General features: G+C 37.4%; 1 protein-coding gene across 1 annotated transcript in view; it reads left to right on the top strand.

Annotated features, from left to right (window-relative positions):
• The window catches only part of ddx10 (DEAD (Asp-Glu-Ala-Asp) box polypeptide 10), a 208004-nt gene that overhangs the window by 25196 nt on the left and 167618 nt on the right, over positions 1-15190 (top strand). The window contains exons 6-9 of the mRNA XM_060826060.1: positions 1703-1892; positions 5217-5343; positions 6362-6524; positions 9261-9345. Of these exons, the coding sequence (XP_060682043.1) occupies positions 1703-1892; positions 5217-5343; positions 6362-6524; positions 9261-9345 (565 nt within the window). The remainder of the gene's footprint in view (positions 1-1702; positions 1893-5216; positions 5344-6361; positions 6525-9260; positions 9346-15190) is intronic.

Below are 15190 nucleotides of genomic sequence, written 5' to 3' on the forward strand. Positions count from 1 at the left end.
CAGCTAATAATATACAAGTTTTCTTCTGCTTTAAGTCAATTTTTTTTTGGCCTGTTGCTTTCTGGGTTTTGCCTTTGTGCATTTTAAATTGCCTTTTATTTGACTTCTAAAAAATGTGTAAAATTGACTGGGTGATTTATTTTCTTCGACACCCTGCATTTGTGGCAAAATCCTTAGCTTTCACTCTGTTTCCCACAATGCGCTTGATATTAAGAATTCTTCATGTGGTAATTGAAGCCATTGAATGGCATCTCAACATTATTAGGCTGTAGATAATGATGCTCAGAAACATGGAGGTTGACATGATTTGGAATGAAGTTCTCTGACTTGTTCAAGAGTAGGCCAGAAACTACAAACCGCAGAGGATGGTGCGGTTCTCTACAGAGGGCGTGATGGGTATTGCCACTAGACTATTAATCCATTGACGTAGATAATAATCTGGGGAGCTAGGTTGGAATTCCCCCATGGCACATGGAATTTGAATTCAATAACATCCGTAATTAAGAGTCTAATGATGACCAGAAAAGTGTTGTCAATTGTTGAAAAACTCTTCTGGTTTATTAATATCTTTATCCAGCCTGGCCTATATGTAACTCCAGACCCACAGCAATGTAGTTGACTTTTTTAATCGCTGCCGGGCAATTAGGTATAAGCAGTGAATGCTGGCCTAGCCAATACCACCACATTCTGTGAATAATGTCTTTGAGAAAAAAAGTAAGCAAGGACCTCTACTGAAAAAAGGAAGACTCAATGAAAGGTTTTCACAGGAGTATTCTTGTAGTGTGAAGGAAAATCAGTTAAACAACAGATTTCATAATTGGTGTGAAGAAAAAGGTTTAAAGATGTTTGAGTTTCTGTACCTGAAATGCCTAATACCTGCTGAAGACTTTGAAGGTGCTGAAGAAAAGTTGTTTTAGCCTGAATTATCTTGCCCGACCAGTGAAGTTACTCAAATGAAGACCTTCTGTATGAATTGTGACATGGAGTGTGCACAAAGTTAATACCATTTGACATTTCTGTACAGTATTGAAAGCTGGTTCTTGTGTGAAGTGTAGAAATTGAGCTTTTTGATTTCACAGTGTGACGTGTTGGAGATTTTATCTGAGAGCATCGAGTGACCCAACACCGTATTAAAGTAAATTAGGCATCTGCATAACACGCACATTGCTGTGGGATGTTTGTACCGAAAACCTGTAGCCTGAGTAAGGTTTTGGAATAGCTTCAGTAGGGAGGCTAGAAGTGACACACTCAGAACCACAGCCTAGCGATTGGAATAGCTGGTGAGGGAGAATGTGTATTTGCTAACATTTATAATGTATGTGGCCAATCTAACCTTTTGATGTTATTGCTGTGTGTATACATAAAGCGTTGATGAATCCATTTACTATGGCCCTATTACTCTTTGAAAGAAAGACATTTTGTTTTTTTAATTTTCAGAGTCAATGCCACTGCAACTGTTAAAGGGAAAGTTGAACTTCATAAGTGGGGTCAATTGTATACAGGTTCCATTGTATAAATTGCAAAAACCTTGTCTGTATTTGAATATGTTTGCTTGTATCTGTCAGTTGCAAGAGTACAATAGAATTTGTAATGATTGATGTAGTAATGTGTAAAGGTTCAGTGGTGAAAGTGCACTGATTGGAGTAGTGTACTTAATCATTTGTCTTCATTGGAACATGGTTTTTGTTTTTTTTTGTTGCAGTCTTGGATGAAGCTGATAGAATTTTGGACATGGGGTTTTCCGAAACGATGAATGCCATTGTAGAAAACCTCCCAAAGAAACGTCAGACTTTGCTTTTTTCGGCAACTCAAACTAAATCTGTTAAGGACTTGGCACGACTGAGTCTGAAAGACCCAGAATATGTATGGGTTCATGAAAATGCTAAATTCAGGTAGGTTCTTAATATTTTGCTTAATAATAACGCTGCAAACTTGTAACAGATCCTCCAGACTTTTTTTCCCTTAAGAATTTTTGTCTAGTGCATGTTAATGTGGAGTGTCCTGTAAATATTCACAACTTGCCTCCTGCTTCAGGCATATGTTTTAATGCTGTATTGTTTGTACTTAAAAAACGCAAACAATGTAATTCCAATTTTAATGGAATTTAAGGTCATTTTCCAGAAAAAAAAATCCAGTACACTTATGTATCATCCCCTATCCTGTTTCTTGGGCTTTCATTTCTGCTCTTTGTCTTTTCCCCTTCTGTCTCATTTTGATTTTGTTCTTTCCCTTTCCCTTCGTATCTTTCTTGCTGTCTCTTTGTGCAGATTTGGTGCTGTCTGTCACTGCGTATTGGTTTATTTTATTTGCTGTTGAGTAGTATTGAGTCCACTTGTGCTGGGGCAACAGAGTAGGTCAAATACATTTCTGAAATGGTGAAAGTCAGTGTTGAATTGAACGAAATGTAGATTGCAGAAAACCATCAATTTCAATTAGATTGAATTTGTTGTTACCTTTCTAGAGGTTAAAACTTGTTACAGGTACATTAATTATTCTGTAATTAATTAATTCCTATTCAAAACAGCCTGTTTATTGTACACTCGCTCACCAACTGCTGAATCGTAAAAACATGCCTTGAATGTGACACTCGGATCTCTGAATATGTCTGGTTGTTGTACCATATCAGCTGGCCATTTCATTGTAGATAGAGTTAGTACCATTTGAATGCCATATTCACTACTAACAAAAAAGTGTTTTAGCCTTTCTGGCTTTGGCAATTGTTTGTGAATTATTTTGGGGATTATTGAAGAGTAGATGCTGAAGAGATCATTTTCTGTAAAAGCTAATGGTATCTCAAAGGATTGCTTTGCAATGTGAAGAATGTGAACCTTAATTGGGTTTATTTACCTTTTGTATGCTTGTTGCATATTTCCTAAAGCAGTAAGTTCATGATTGTGTTGAGATTGCCACCTTTTCTCCCAAATGCTTTAAGTTTGGCCATGCCACATTTAATTGTCTCATTCATGGGGCTGTGTCACATGAGGCTCTGATCTATTAAACAGTTGGTCTAATGACAGCCTCATGATTTTTCCAGTTATTGATTTTAAGTGATAAACAAATGGCAGAGATTAACCTCTTCCCTCAGTGATCAGTTTCTGTTACCTTGAACTCCATACCAAAATTCTGAAGTTGTGTCTCAGTTTTATGATGACCCCTAATATAAAGGGAACAATGTTTTAATGGGTTGCTTTTTGAATTTGCAGACCACCTTATGTCTTAATAGTTTGTTCTGCAAATATTTATTCAGGTTTATGACATGTGAAACTTAAGTATTAATCTTGGCTTAAAAAATATGAATTTCAAAACATACCTTTCTTTTGTATATCTGAATGGATGGCTGAGTGTAAAACCGCATAAAAGTAAGTAAAAATGTGTTCTCATGCTGTGCAAGGTTGATGCTTAACACGATGGACAGACTTTTTTTATTCTTGCGATGGTTGTGAGCTAGCTGACAAGGCTAACATCTACTGTTCATCTCTTAAGTGCCCTGGAGGAGGCGGTGGTGAGCTGTTGCCTTGAACTGCTGCAGTTCATGACGTAGATAAACTTACAATCTTTTGACAAAACTGTTCTGCTAAGTGAGCTCAGACTAAAGATTAAGCAAACAAGGAGAGTTAAATTAGATTCAAATAACAAATGTATTTTGGGATTTTATTTAATAAAACAAAATACATCAAATGACTGCAAAGCAGATGATTGTTTAGATAAATGATTTTGCAATGAAACTTCTATGTCATAGATGTCATGTCATGGTACACCTTTTGCAAAATTATTAACTTCCTTTAAGTGAATAATCTTGCTCAGCAGATGATTATTTAGATGTGTGTAATGTTTTAAGCCAGATTGTTCGCTTACTCAATAATTGGATAATACACAGTTATAGATTTAGTCACAGAGTCATACTGAATGGAAACAGACCTTTTGGTCCAAATCATTTACACTGAACAGACATCCCAGTCTGACCTAGTCCCATTTGTTAGCATTTGGCATGTATCTGTCTAAACCCTTCTTATTCATATACCCATCCAGATGCTTTTTAAATGTTGTAATAATACTCACCACCACACTCTCTGGCAACTCGTTCCAGACATGCACCACCCTCTGCATGAAGAAGTTACCCCTCAGGTCCTTTTTAAAATTTCCCCTCTCGTCTTAAACCTATGTCCTCTAGTTTTGTATTCCCTCACCCTAGGAGGAAGACCTTGGCTATTCACCCTATTCATGTCCCTCATGATTTTATAAATCTCTATGAAATCAGCCCTCAGTCTCTGCTCCAGGGAAAATAGCCCAGCCTAATCAGTCTTTTCTGCACCTTCTCAAGTTTAACAACCTTCGTATAGAAGGGTGACCAGAATTGAATGCAGTATTTCAAAAGTGGCCTCACCAATGTCCTGTACAGCCGTAACATGACCTCCCAATTCCTATATTCACTTGTGATATAAGAAGGCAAGCATACCAAACACCTTCTTCACCACCCTGTCTACCTGTGACTCCACTTTTAAGGAACTACACAGTTGCGCCCCTGGCCTCTTCGTTCAGCAGCACTTCCCAGGGCCATACCATTAACTGGATTAGCCCTTGCGGATTTGCTTTACCAAAATGCAACATCTTACATTTATCTAAATTAAACTCAATCTAGCACTCCTCGGCCCATTGATCAAGATCAGGTTATATTCGGACATAATCTGGACTGCCCCCAACACACCAATTTTGGTGTCATCTGCACATTTACTAACTATACCTCCCTATATTCTCATCCAAATCATTTATATAAATGACAAAAAGCAGTGAACCCAGCACTGATCTTTGCGGCACGCCGCTGGTCACAGGCCTCTGGTTCAAAAAAACTCCATAGGCAACCTCTGTCTCCTACCTTCAAGCCAATTTTAGATCCAGTTGGCTAGCTTCCCCTGAAACCCATTTGATTGAACCTTGCTAACCATTCTACCAGTTGTGATGCTTTGCACCCATTTACAGTATCAGTAGATACAATGGAGTAAAAGATCAGAAATGAGCAAATTGTGTCTTGGAATTGTATCTTGATTGAAAAAACATCTCAAACTGGGCAAAAGAGGGCATGTGGACTAAAAAGGAATAAAGGATGCCTCTTTGTTCTGTCAGTCGATTATTTTTTATATAAAAGCTATCAACTGTTGAGTTCCTGCTTCATACTTTATTTTCTGTACAAAGCCATTAAAAAGTATTTTCCTTTGCAGCACCCCTGGAACACTGGAACAGAATTATGTGGTCTGTGAGTTGCACCAGAAAATTAACATGTTGTTCTCCTTTGTGAAGAGTCACCTGAATAAGAAGATAATTGTCTTTTTTTCAAGTTGTAAAGAGGTGGGTGCTGATATCAAAATACCAAATTATTTCTGCGTACCCATTTTCTGACTTCCCCATTATCCACAGTGCTGCAATGTAACTGAGAGATACTTCAGTATGGTAACCTCTTTGCGAGCAGTCCCTGATCCCTGAGCACACACTGGCAACAAATATTCTCTGCCAGTTTTTATCATATCTACAATCTACCATTTGCTGTTCGTGGGAAGACTGAAAGCCTGTATGGAGTTGTTTTGCATATGAGCTGAACTGGCTGGCAGCCTTGGCCAGAAAAAAAGTTGACCACAGGGAAAATGCAAGTAGTCTTGGTGCAGGTTTTCTAGGCCTCTGCATGAACAATTGAAAAAGCTAGCTGACTGCTTCACAAATCACTGAATATCTGTGACGAGAGGATTTAGTTTTCACAGAAACTGAAACCAACTGAGGAATATATTTCCAAAATGCTGGTTTAAAATTCTGAAATCCCGTGTAATTAAAAGAAATTTAATCTGTTATAAAATGTTTTCTAGAGGAAGTTGCCTTTGTCATGGACATTTATTCAGGATTGTTTTTACTTATGTTTTTGACTTTTTCTGATTAAAGAGATTTTTGTAGTTCTGAATTTAAATGGGGTAAGAATTAGAGTTGGTTTCTTGTTTGGATAATGTGAAGCTTGATGCTGCATGTTTGCATAGTTTGACTTTTTAATTAAAATAGAGCACCAAACATTCATGTGTTAGAATTGTTAAAGATTGTGCAGTTTACTGCATTGAGTGATTGGTTTGAAGAAATGCCACACATTGCAAGCATGGATATAGTCCTGTTTGGGGGTGAAGGATATATTTGTTTAACCGTTGGCCTGAGTTATTTAAATGCCGTTTGATAGGAGCCCGCCTGCTATCCTTACATTGAAATCTTTAAAAATTTGTATTTTTCAGCTTTCAGTTCACAAAATGTAAATCACAATTAACATTTTTTAATAGTAGTGCTTTGGGATTTGACGATTTATTGAGTCATCCACTCTTTTTCTATATATTAGGTCCAGTATCTATTCCGTGTATTTTGTCGTCTACGTCCTGGTATTCCAATTCTTGCTCTTTACGGCAAGCAACAGCAGATGAAACGAGTTGAGGTCTACAATGACTTTTGCAGAAAAAAGGCTGCTGTATTATTTGCAACAGATATTGCTGCTCGAGGACTGGGTATGAATAAAAGCATAAGATAATTTCAGTCTTTTGTTTGAAGTTTCTTTCTTAGCTGTTGGGCTTTTGAAAGGCTAGTTTTTGTAATGCCCAATATTCTATTCTCAATACTGTTCACTCAAATTATTTTCTCCCTAGTGTTTGTTCGTGCATGTATTCAACTTCTCTTCTACTTTAACCCCTCCAATAATCTCCTCCTTCCCAGTTCTCCTGTTCACACCATGATAACCAAAATGGAACAGCTTTCATGCTTCTGCTTGTTATCTGTAAAACGCTGATGTTTTCATCTGAGATTATTTTACCCCTAGTTGGCTGGATTATAGTGAGTTTCCTATTATTGACATGTTTTGGTAATGCATTAAACATTGCGACCCCGATTTGAGTGTTGATTTAATTTATTTGATTACATAGGCAAGTACAGAATTGGAAAAGATCACAGCAGAGTAAAAGTGTTTGAGAAACTTGATGGCCTAAATCTGACAAACCATCAGTTTTGATCCTAGAGATCTGATCCGTGAGTTCTAAAAGAAACAGCTGCAGATTAGGTCATGATTCCTAAATGACAATGACTGCTGGAGTCTCAACCAAAAACAAAGTATTCATTTAACTCTTGAGTTTGTTGTTCTCTCGTCTGTTTGAGAATGGATTCACATTATCGTTTCTGATTCCGTCAGGTTTTTCATTAACATTTTTTTTCATTTTCTCTGCATTTACTATTCTTTGTGCAATTTGTTGCTACACTTATCATGTAGGTCTGTTCGGGTCTATTTGTGCCTTTTGGAAAAATACTTTGGTTGGCCACAACAGGCCTAAAAGTGAAGTTTTCTTGACACATAACCCAAATGAACCTGAATAGACCTGTAGACATACTGAGTTCAGGCTTCTGGGGTTAAACTGCAAGCTTTTTGGGTCCACTTAGACCTGGATGTAGGTTTGCTCGCTGAGCTGGAAGGTTCATTTCTAGATGTTTCATCACCCAATTAGATAACATCTTCACTGGGCCTCCAGGTGAAGCACTGTACATGATTCCTGCTTTGTGTTTATATGTTTGGGTTTCTTTGGGTTGGTGATGTCATTTCCTGTTCTTTTTCTCAGGGGGCTGGTAGATGCATTCTAACTCGATGTGTTTGTTGATATAATCCACCCGGAACTCTTATCAACAAACACATCGAGTTAGACTGCATCTACTACCCCCTTGAGAAAAGAGAACAGGAAATGACATCACCAACCCAAAGAAATCCAAACATATACAGTGGAAACTCGATTATCCAAATGTAATGGGCGGGCACTTTTTCGTTTGGATAATTGATTGTTCAGAAAATCTATGAAATGCCTTTCCTATGGGGCTCTGAGTTCTAATGACTGCTCCCTGTTCAGGAGACTGCAGCAACACAGCGTGCAAGGCCCCCCCTCCCCCAAACCACCACCACCACCACCAAGCCCGGTCCAGCTCTGCCCCCCCCCCCCCAATTCTTGTCCAACTCAACCCGGTCCAAACCTAATCCCATCCACCCCCGGTCCCTTTCCGGGCCATCCGGATTGGACACCAACAACAAGGCTGCTGCTGCCTTTTGTGAGGTATGCCTCCAAATACTGCACAGACACAGCCACAGCCACACAACTTTTTACTGCAAATTCTTGACTGGTTCAATGTTTGCCCTGCACAGGACAATGTTGCAGAGATTATTCCTGGGAAGCGGGGAGGGGGGTGGTTAGGGTACACCCCTCCGTAGAACTCCAGGGAAAGTGTTGGGAGAGAGAGAGAGGCCGGGAGGTTAGTCATTTGGAGACTGTATCTGTTTAATCACTGTAAACAAAAGACGCAATCACTGTTGAAAACATGTCTGATGTAATGTTTCTATCGGGACCTCTAGATCTCCTTTGGATAATCTGATTTTTGGATAATTGGTATTCAGATAATCCAGGTTCCCCTGTAAATACAAAGCAGGAATCATGTATAGTGCTTGGTCTGGAGGCCCACTGAAGAGGTTACATAGTAGGGTGACAAAACATCTGGAAATGAACCTTCCAGCTCAGCGAGCAAACCTACATAGAGAATCTCAACTTAGCTACAAATCTTCTCAAAACACGCTAAGCCAACTTAGGTCTGTTCAGGCCCAAAATCAGCATGTCTACAGGTCTGCTCAGGTCCATTTCTGAAAAAACCTTCAGCTTTTCGGTTTTCAAAAATTTTCAGGTGCATGCGTAAAGGATACCTGACCTATGTATTGCCTCATGTTCAGAGTTGAATTTTTTTATTTTTTTGAAGATTTCCCAGCAGAAGTTTTTTTGTTTTGTTTTAGTTTCATTGTGTTTTTATCTCTGTCAATTCCTGCTTTCTTTACCAGTCTTTATTCCCTTATCTGCTTCTAATTTATACTTCCTGGTTTAGACTTGCATTTCTCTGTGAGGACGCTCAGCCTAAGTGTTTGAGGAGCCTCATTGTTTCTTGCCCACTCGCAAGTGTCCTGCAGAGGCTGCACTGCTGGGTTAGATGTCTGATGACAGGAAGTCTATGCTTAAAAGTCTGTGTAAATTCTCTGGATAGCTGACAGTTGAATGAAAAGCAAATTCAGTTCCTTCACTTGTGACTGAAAACTCTGGAACTGTATGCTTGTGATAAGAATGTTGAGAATGTTTTAAGCTTTCTAATAGTGGCTTCATTTTGCATAACTGAAATATATGTCTGGGTGGATTATTTATGAAATTGTTTGAGTTTACTATTTTTCTTTTCAGATTTCCCTGCTGTGAATTGGGTTCTTCAGTTGGATTGTCCAGAGGATGCTAATACTTACATTCATAGAGTCGGGAGGACAGCCAGGTATTGTGATAATGTGCAACTATGCATATCAAAATGTCTTATCATTCTCTGGTGAATTCTTATTGTATGGGTTGCTTGAGTGGATGTGATGTTAACTGGAAAATTATGGATCAAAATGTCCAATTTATTTTTTAAAGATCTTACATTTTCTCTTTTCTAACTAGAAAAATTAATTTCTTTTATATGTAATGAATATTTATTTACATTGCAAATTTGAATGGTTTTCGTATTTCCAGCATTATGTATTACTATCTGGAAGTAGCAAAAGGAACCAAAATAGTGTAAATGAACAGAAAACTTCCTGGTTATGAACTATGCAATAAAAGTAAGCCTGCTGAAAATTAACTTTTATTAATTAGAATGAGGATTTTAATATTTAAGGTTTTAGTATTTAGTTTAGACATTACTTCCAAAATTTAATTTTAGTTTTTTAAAATTTATTGAACAGGTAAACTTTACTTAATTTCTTGGTTACGATTTTATAATTTCAAACTTGAAGTTTTTAAATAAACAAAATTTATTCTTTTGAGTCCAAATTACATCTGGTCAGCCTGGTTCAATTAATTTCCATTCTATAACCCAATGAGAAGTTTTTACAGATTCTGAGGCCTTGTAATACAGAAGGAGGCCATTCAACCAATTGTTTCTGTGCCAGCGCTCTGCAAGGACAGTTCACCTGGTGCCACTTCCCTACATTTTCCATGCTTACAGGTTTGATTAATAAAGGAAAGGCTGACCTGTTTCTTCTCCACTTAATTTAGCCCATTAACTCTAAACCTTACATAAAATGTTTGATTCTGTGGGTAGACACAATGCACTCTAAAGTTGACAATGTAAGCGTTAAATTTGCATTGCTGAAGAAGAAAATTGAAAATTGTAAGGTGTAACAGCCACATTTAATCTGAAAAATTGGACATGGTTCAGGGAATTCCAAACACAATCATTTGACCCCTCTTGAACTGTCTTTTTAATGTGCATTTTCATTCAGACTTTTCTTTTTTAAAAGTTGTTTTCATTTTAAATAGCTACCAAGTCAAACTGCACAGCATTCACAGTAACATCCGACACAGATAAGTAAATTTATTTGGCTGCAACTGATTTCTCTTCTTTGGAAACTGCTGGAGTAAATTCATTCAGTACTTTCTGAATTGAAAGATTAAAGGAGTCGACTGCCATCTCCACTAAACTCTCAAATGTCGTTGAAAATACAGTTTAGTTTTGTTCTTTTAAGTTTCTAAGTTTCAGAACATGGAAGTGAACCCAAAATCCTGTGATGAAAAGAAATGAGAGAATGTACTACTGCAAACAAATTTAATCAAGTGATCTAAAGAGCCAGTTAAAATCAAAGATCACACAATTGGAAAAGTTAAGTGATTCGTGTAATCCTTGTTATTTTCTAAACTCTCTTCAGCTACCATAAGTACTTTTTTTTTTAAACAAACTGAAATGATGAACTGCCAGAACAGTGGTACTTAAAAATCCTGATTTGGAACGAAAAGACAGTAACTGAGAAGCAAGAGCAGAAAGCTCATTCCTTTTTATTAAATAGCCAGCTCCATTCATATGCGTCAGCTCTTAAACTTGTCAAAACACTAAATAAATATTGCCAGAGCCACCAGGTTTAATGCAGCTAATCATTTGCTTTTTTATTTGCTGGCCTAAGGGAAATTTCCATAATTGTATCAAAGTGCTTGAAGATTAAATTTATTGCAAAAAGAAACCTGAATTTGATGTTAAATACTTAGAGGATTATGGAGGTTGGGTACGAGTAATAAGGTTATAATTTAATCATGCATTTGAGAGAATGTCAAGTATGACAGTAAAGCTTGAATTAAATAGTCACAGTACTTTAAAGCTGCACAAACCATTGTATCAAAGTGAAAACAATTACATGATGAATCATGAAATGACCACTTCAAACCACAGAAGAAAATCATTGTAATTCATCAGCTAGGAGTGGCTTAATAATTTTATATCTTAAAAGCAAAATTGTTACTTTTAAGAATATATAGAACTAAAGAAATAAAAAGATTAGGCCACGTGGCTTGTTCAGCCATTTATTACCATTGTGATTCTTGAGTCATAGATTCTTGAAATGCGGTTTAAATCATTGAACATATTTTTGAATCATTTTCAAGATGTTATACTTTGAATATACATTAGAGAAAATAAAGTGAATTTTGATCACACTTAATTCACAAATTCCACTGTACGCTTGCGTAATTTTGAAGACATGCAGCAGACCTGCCATTTTTAAATACAGTTTGAGTATCCAGCATGTAATAATTCACAAATGTTTTGAACCCTGGGAGAATGTCATAATGGGAGTTGCAGAAGTTATTGTAGAGTCGTAGATCCATTGTCATTTGGAAGCCATGCCACTGTTTATAAAGAGGTCCAGTCTACCTCATTTGTCAACTCCACCCCCACTTTGGCCTGCAGATTTATTTCTTTCAAGTGTAATTGTAATTTTGTTTTGAAATCATTGATCATCTTTTTTGTCACCTCCATCATTTTAGTGATTTTCAGGTCATTTACCAATTACTGTATCAATATAGTCTTTGTCCCATTCCCCTGTTCTCTTGCCTTAAAAGTGGGTTCCAATCATTGCGCAGTCAGCTTTCTCTGTGTACTGTGTGTCAAATGTTGAATACAAAATCCAGGTCCCCCATGTTCGTGGGTGATACGTTCAAAGGTCCACTGAGGATGCCCAAAACTGTAGATTGTAGCGAACCCTATCATTTAAATGGGAAAGTTACCTCCCTGGCAGCTCCCTGGAGTTATTTTTGGAACGTTCAATGTAATATTTTCTGGCTGCGGTAAACTGCAGAAACTGAATTTGCTGGTACAGGAGGGGGGTTCTACTGTAATGAACAAATTACTGATTTGCATAAGTCATTGTCTATTCACCCAACTTGCTGTGTATGAAATAGCATACTTCTGCATGGTAAATAAGCACAAGTTTTATTTTAGTGATGCACATCAGTAAACTTTGTTTCCGGATAGGAAGAGTACAGGTTCTTCTGCCATAATGTGTGTTTCATCAGCACACGTTGGCTGTAACATGCTTGACAAATTGTGGATATTGTTTGGATTAAGCAAACCTCCTACTAAGCAGATAGTGTTATTTTTATTTGCAATCTTCTACAGTGCGATTTTCTATAGCGTGAGATTGCAGAGGAACATGATTGTTGCTTTATAGCAGAACGAACTGTAGCTGAAATTCTAACAAATCAACAGAGTAAGACATATGTCCATAGTATTTGCAAGTTGTAATTTTTGAATGTATTTGGTAACTAATCTGGGAGGAATTTCTTCCTTTAATGGAATACTGTTTTAACACAAGGCATAAAAAATTTAGTTGGGCACAATATTGCAAAAATAAGAGTGTTGTACCTGAAAAACTGATGTATCTGAAAGGAATGGTGTAGAAAAGTTTGCAAGAAGACCATTGTATCTAATAGTTGAAAATTTTCATGTAAAAATTGAATAGAATGCAAAACAGATCTAATTTTTAATGTGAAAATGTGTGCTTCAAAGTTTAATTCCACAGATAAATATTTTCTAAATAAATTGTAGCAGATGATGGAATTTGAATTCAATAAAAACTTGGAATTAAAAGTTGAATGAAACCATTGTCGATTTTCAAGAAAACCTATTTAGTTCACCGATGCCCTTTTATGGAAGGAAACTCCTGTCCTTACCTGGTTTGGCCTAAATATGACTCCAGACTCACAGCAATGTGGTTGACTCTCTGAGCAGTTTAGAGATGGGCAATGAATGTTGTCTTAGCCAGTGATGCCCACATCCTGCAAGTGAATTTTAATAAAAACATTTTATTATTATTTCTTCATGGAAAGTGAGAGTAACTGACCAGCATTTGCTGCTGACTTCTAATTGCTGTTGAACTGAATGGCATCCTAGATCTTTTCAGTGAGCAGTTACCACGTAAGTATTTTTTTCCATTCGTCGGATGTGGTCATTGCTGGATGGGCTAACAGTTATTACCTGTCCTTCCTTACCCTTGAGAAGGTGGTGGTGAACTGCCTTCTTGAATCACTGCAATCCATTCGGTGTCAGTGCAGTCAGGGAGGGAGTTCCAAGATTTTGATCCAATGACATTGAAGGAAGAGCAAAGTATTTCTAAGGCAGGCTGATGAGTGGCTTGGCAGGAACCTGTCATGGTTGTGTTCCCATGTACCTGCTGTTCTCCTCCTTCTAGATGTTAGTGGTTATGGATTTGGAAGGTGCTATCTCAGGTACTTTGGTGAATGGCTGCAGTGCATCTTCAGTTGGTAAGCACTGCTGCTACAGTATGTCAGAGTTGGAGGGTATGATATTTGTCGATTTGGTGCAAGTCAAGTAGGTCACTTTCTCTGAGATAGGGCTACGTTGCTTGAATAGTGTCAGAGCTGCACTCACTCGGAAAAGTGAGGAGTGTTCTGTCATACTCCTGATTTGCGTCTGGTAGATGGTAGGCTGTCTTTGGGAAGTAAAGAAATGAGTTATTTGCTGCAGGGTTTCAAGTTTCTGACTTGCTCTTCTGGTCACAATATTTATATGGCTAATCCAAATATATTTCTGATCAATGGTAATCCCCAAGATGTTGTTTGTATATAACAATGCATTTGAATGTCAACAGTTGATGGTTAAATTCTTCCTTGTTGAATGGAGATGGTCATTGCTTGGTGCTTGTACTTGCCGTTGTCAGCCCAAGTCTGAATATAGTTCAAATCCTGCTGCTTTTGGACATGAACATTCCACAGTCAACACTAAGCATTCTCATTTCTTACCTTATGGCAGAGTTGCATGTAGGCCAGACCAGGTAAGGATAAAAGATTCCCTTCCCTGAAGGACATTAGTGAGCTAGATGGGTGTTTTGGTATAATTTTGGTGCACCACTGTGCAAACTATTATATTTTCTTGTGATTATAAATGAACTAGTTGTATTTCACCTTAATTATCTACTTAATTTTAAAATTTACATGCTTCTACTCTAATTTTCCCCCATCCTCCAAAAGAATCTGTAACCTCCTCCACTCTTACCAGCATCTGAGATTTCTGACCACAACATTCTGGCTTCATGTGCACTCCAATCTTTATTTCTCCACCATAAATTTTAAACCCTATCTCTTTTGATAAGCTTTCAGTCACTTTTTCTAATATTGCATGTGGCTTATCTAAATTTTTTGATCACCAGACTACGAAATGCCTTGCCAATAGTTTACTTATTGAAAGGACTATATAAATGCTTATTGTCATTGGTCAGTGTTAAAGTGGAACTAGATAAATCTTATAAGTTGTGGGTTAAATAGCAATGAAAACATTTTGTAAAAAAGATGTTTTATCCACTATCAAGCTAGATGAAGGAAATGGGAAAGCACAAGAGCTTCCTGATAATCTTGTATCAGATTATATTATATTAGATTGTTCTAATCTAATCCAAATCAAAATGATATAATTTTGATTCAGCCTGTTTTCTTTCCCCCAAAATTTATTGAATGGAAGTGGTGCAGTGCTTGTCTTGATTGTGGGATAATCTAGGTGCTGTGTCCTAGAAACTAATCTCATCAATCCTTTGTCGCATATTTGATCTGCAGACAAGATGCGTTAGCATATAGAATCATAGAATCCCTACAGTATGGAAACAGGCCCTTTGGCCCAGCAAGTCCACACCGGCCCTCCGAAGAGTGTCCCACCCAGACCTATTCCCCTATTACTCTACATTTACCCCTGACTATTGCACCTTACCTGTAGATGAATGTGGATATTAATTTATATAGTAAGTGAGAATAAATGCTTGACAATGACGGCTAGAAAATGGGAACCCTTCAGAAATGTAATA

The sequence above is a fragment of the Hemiscyllium ocellatum genome, chromosome 6 (genome assembly GCF_020745735.1).
Source record: "Hemiscyllium ocellatum isolate sHemOce1 chromosome 6, sHemOce1.pat.X.cur, whole genome shotgun sequence".
Lineage (NCBI taxonomy): Eukaryota > Metazoa > Chordata > Chondrichthyes > Orectolobiformes > Hemiscylliidae > Hemiscyllium > Hemiscyllium ocellatum.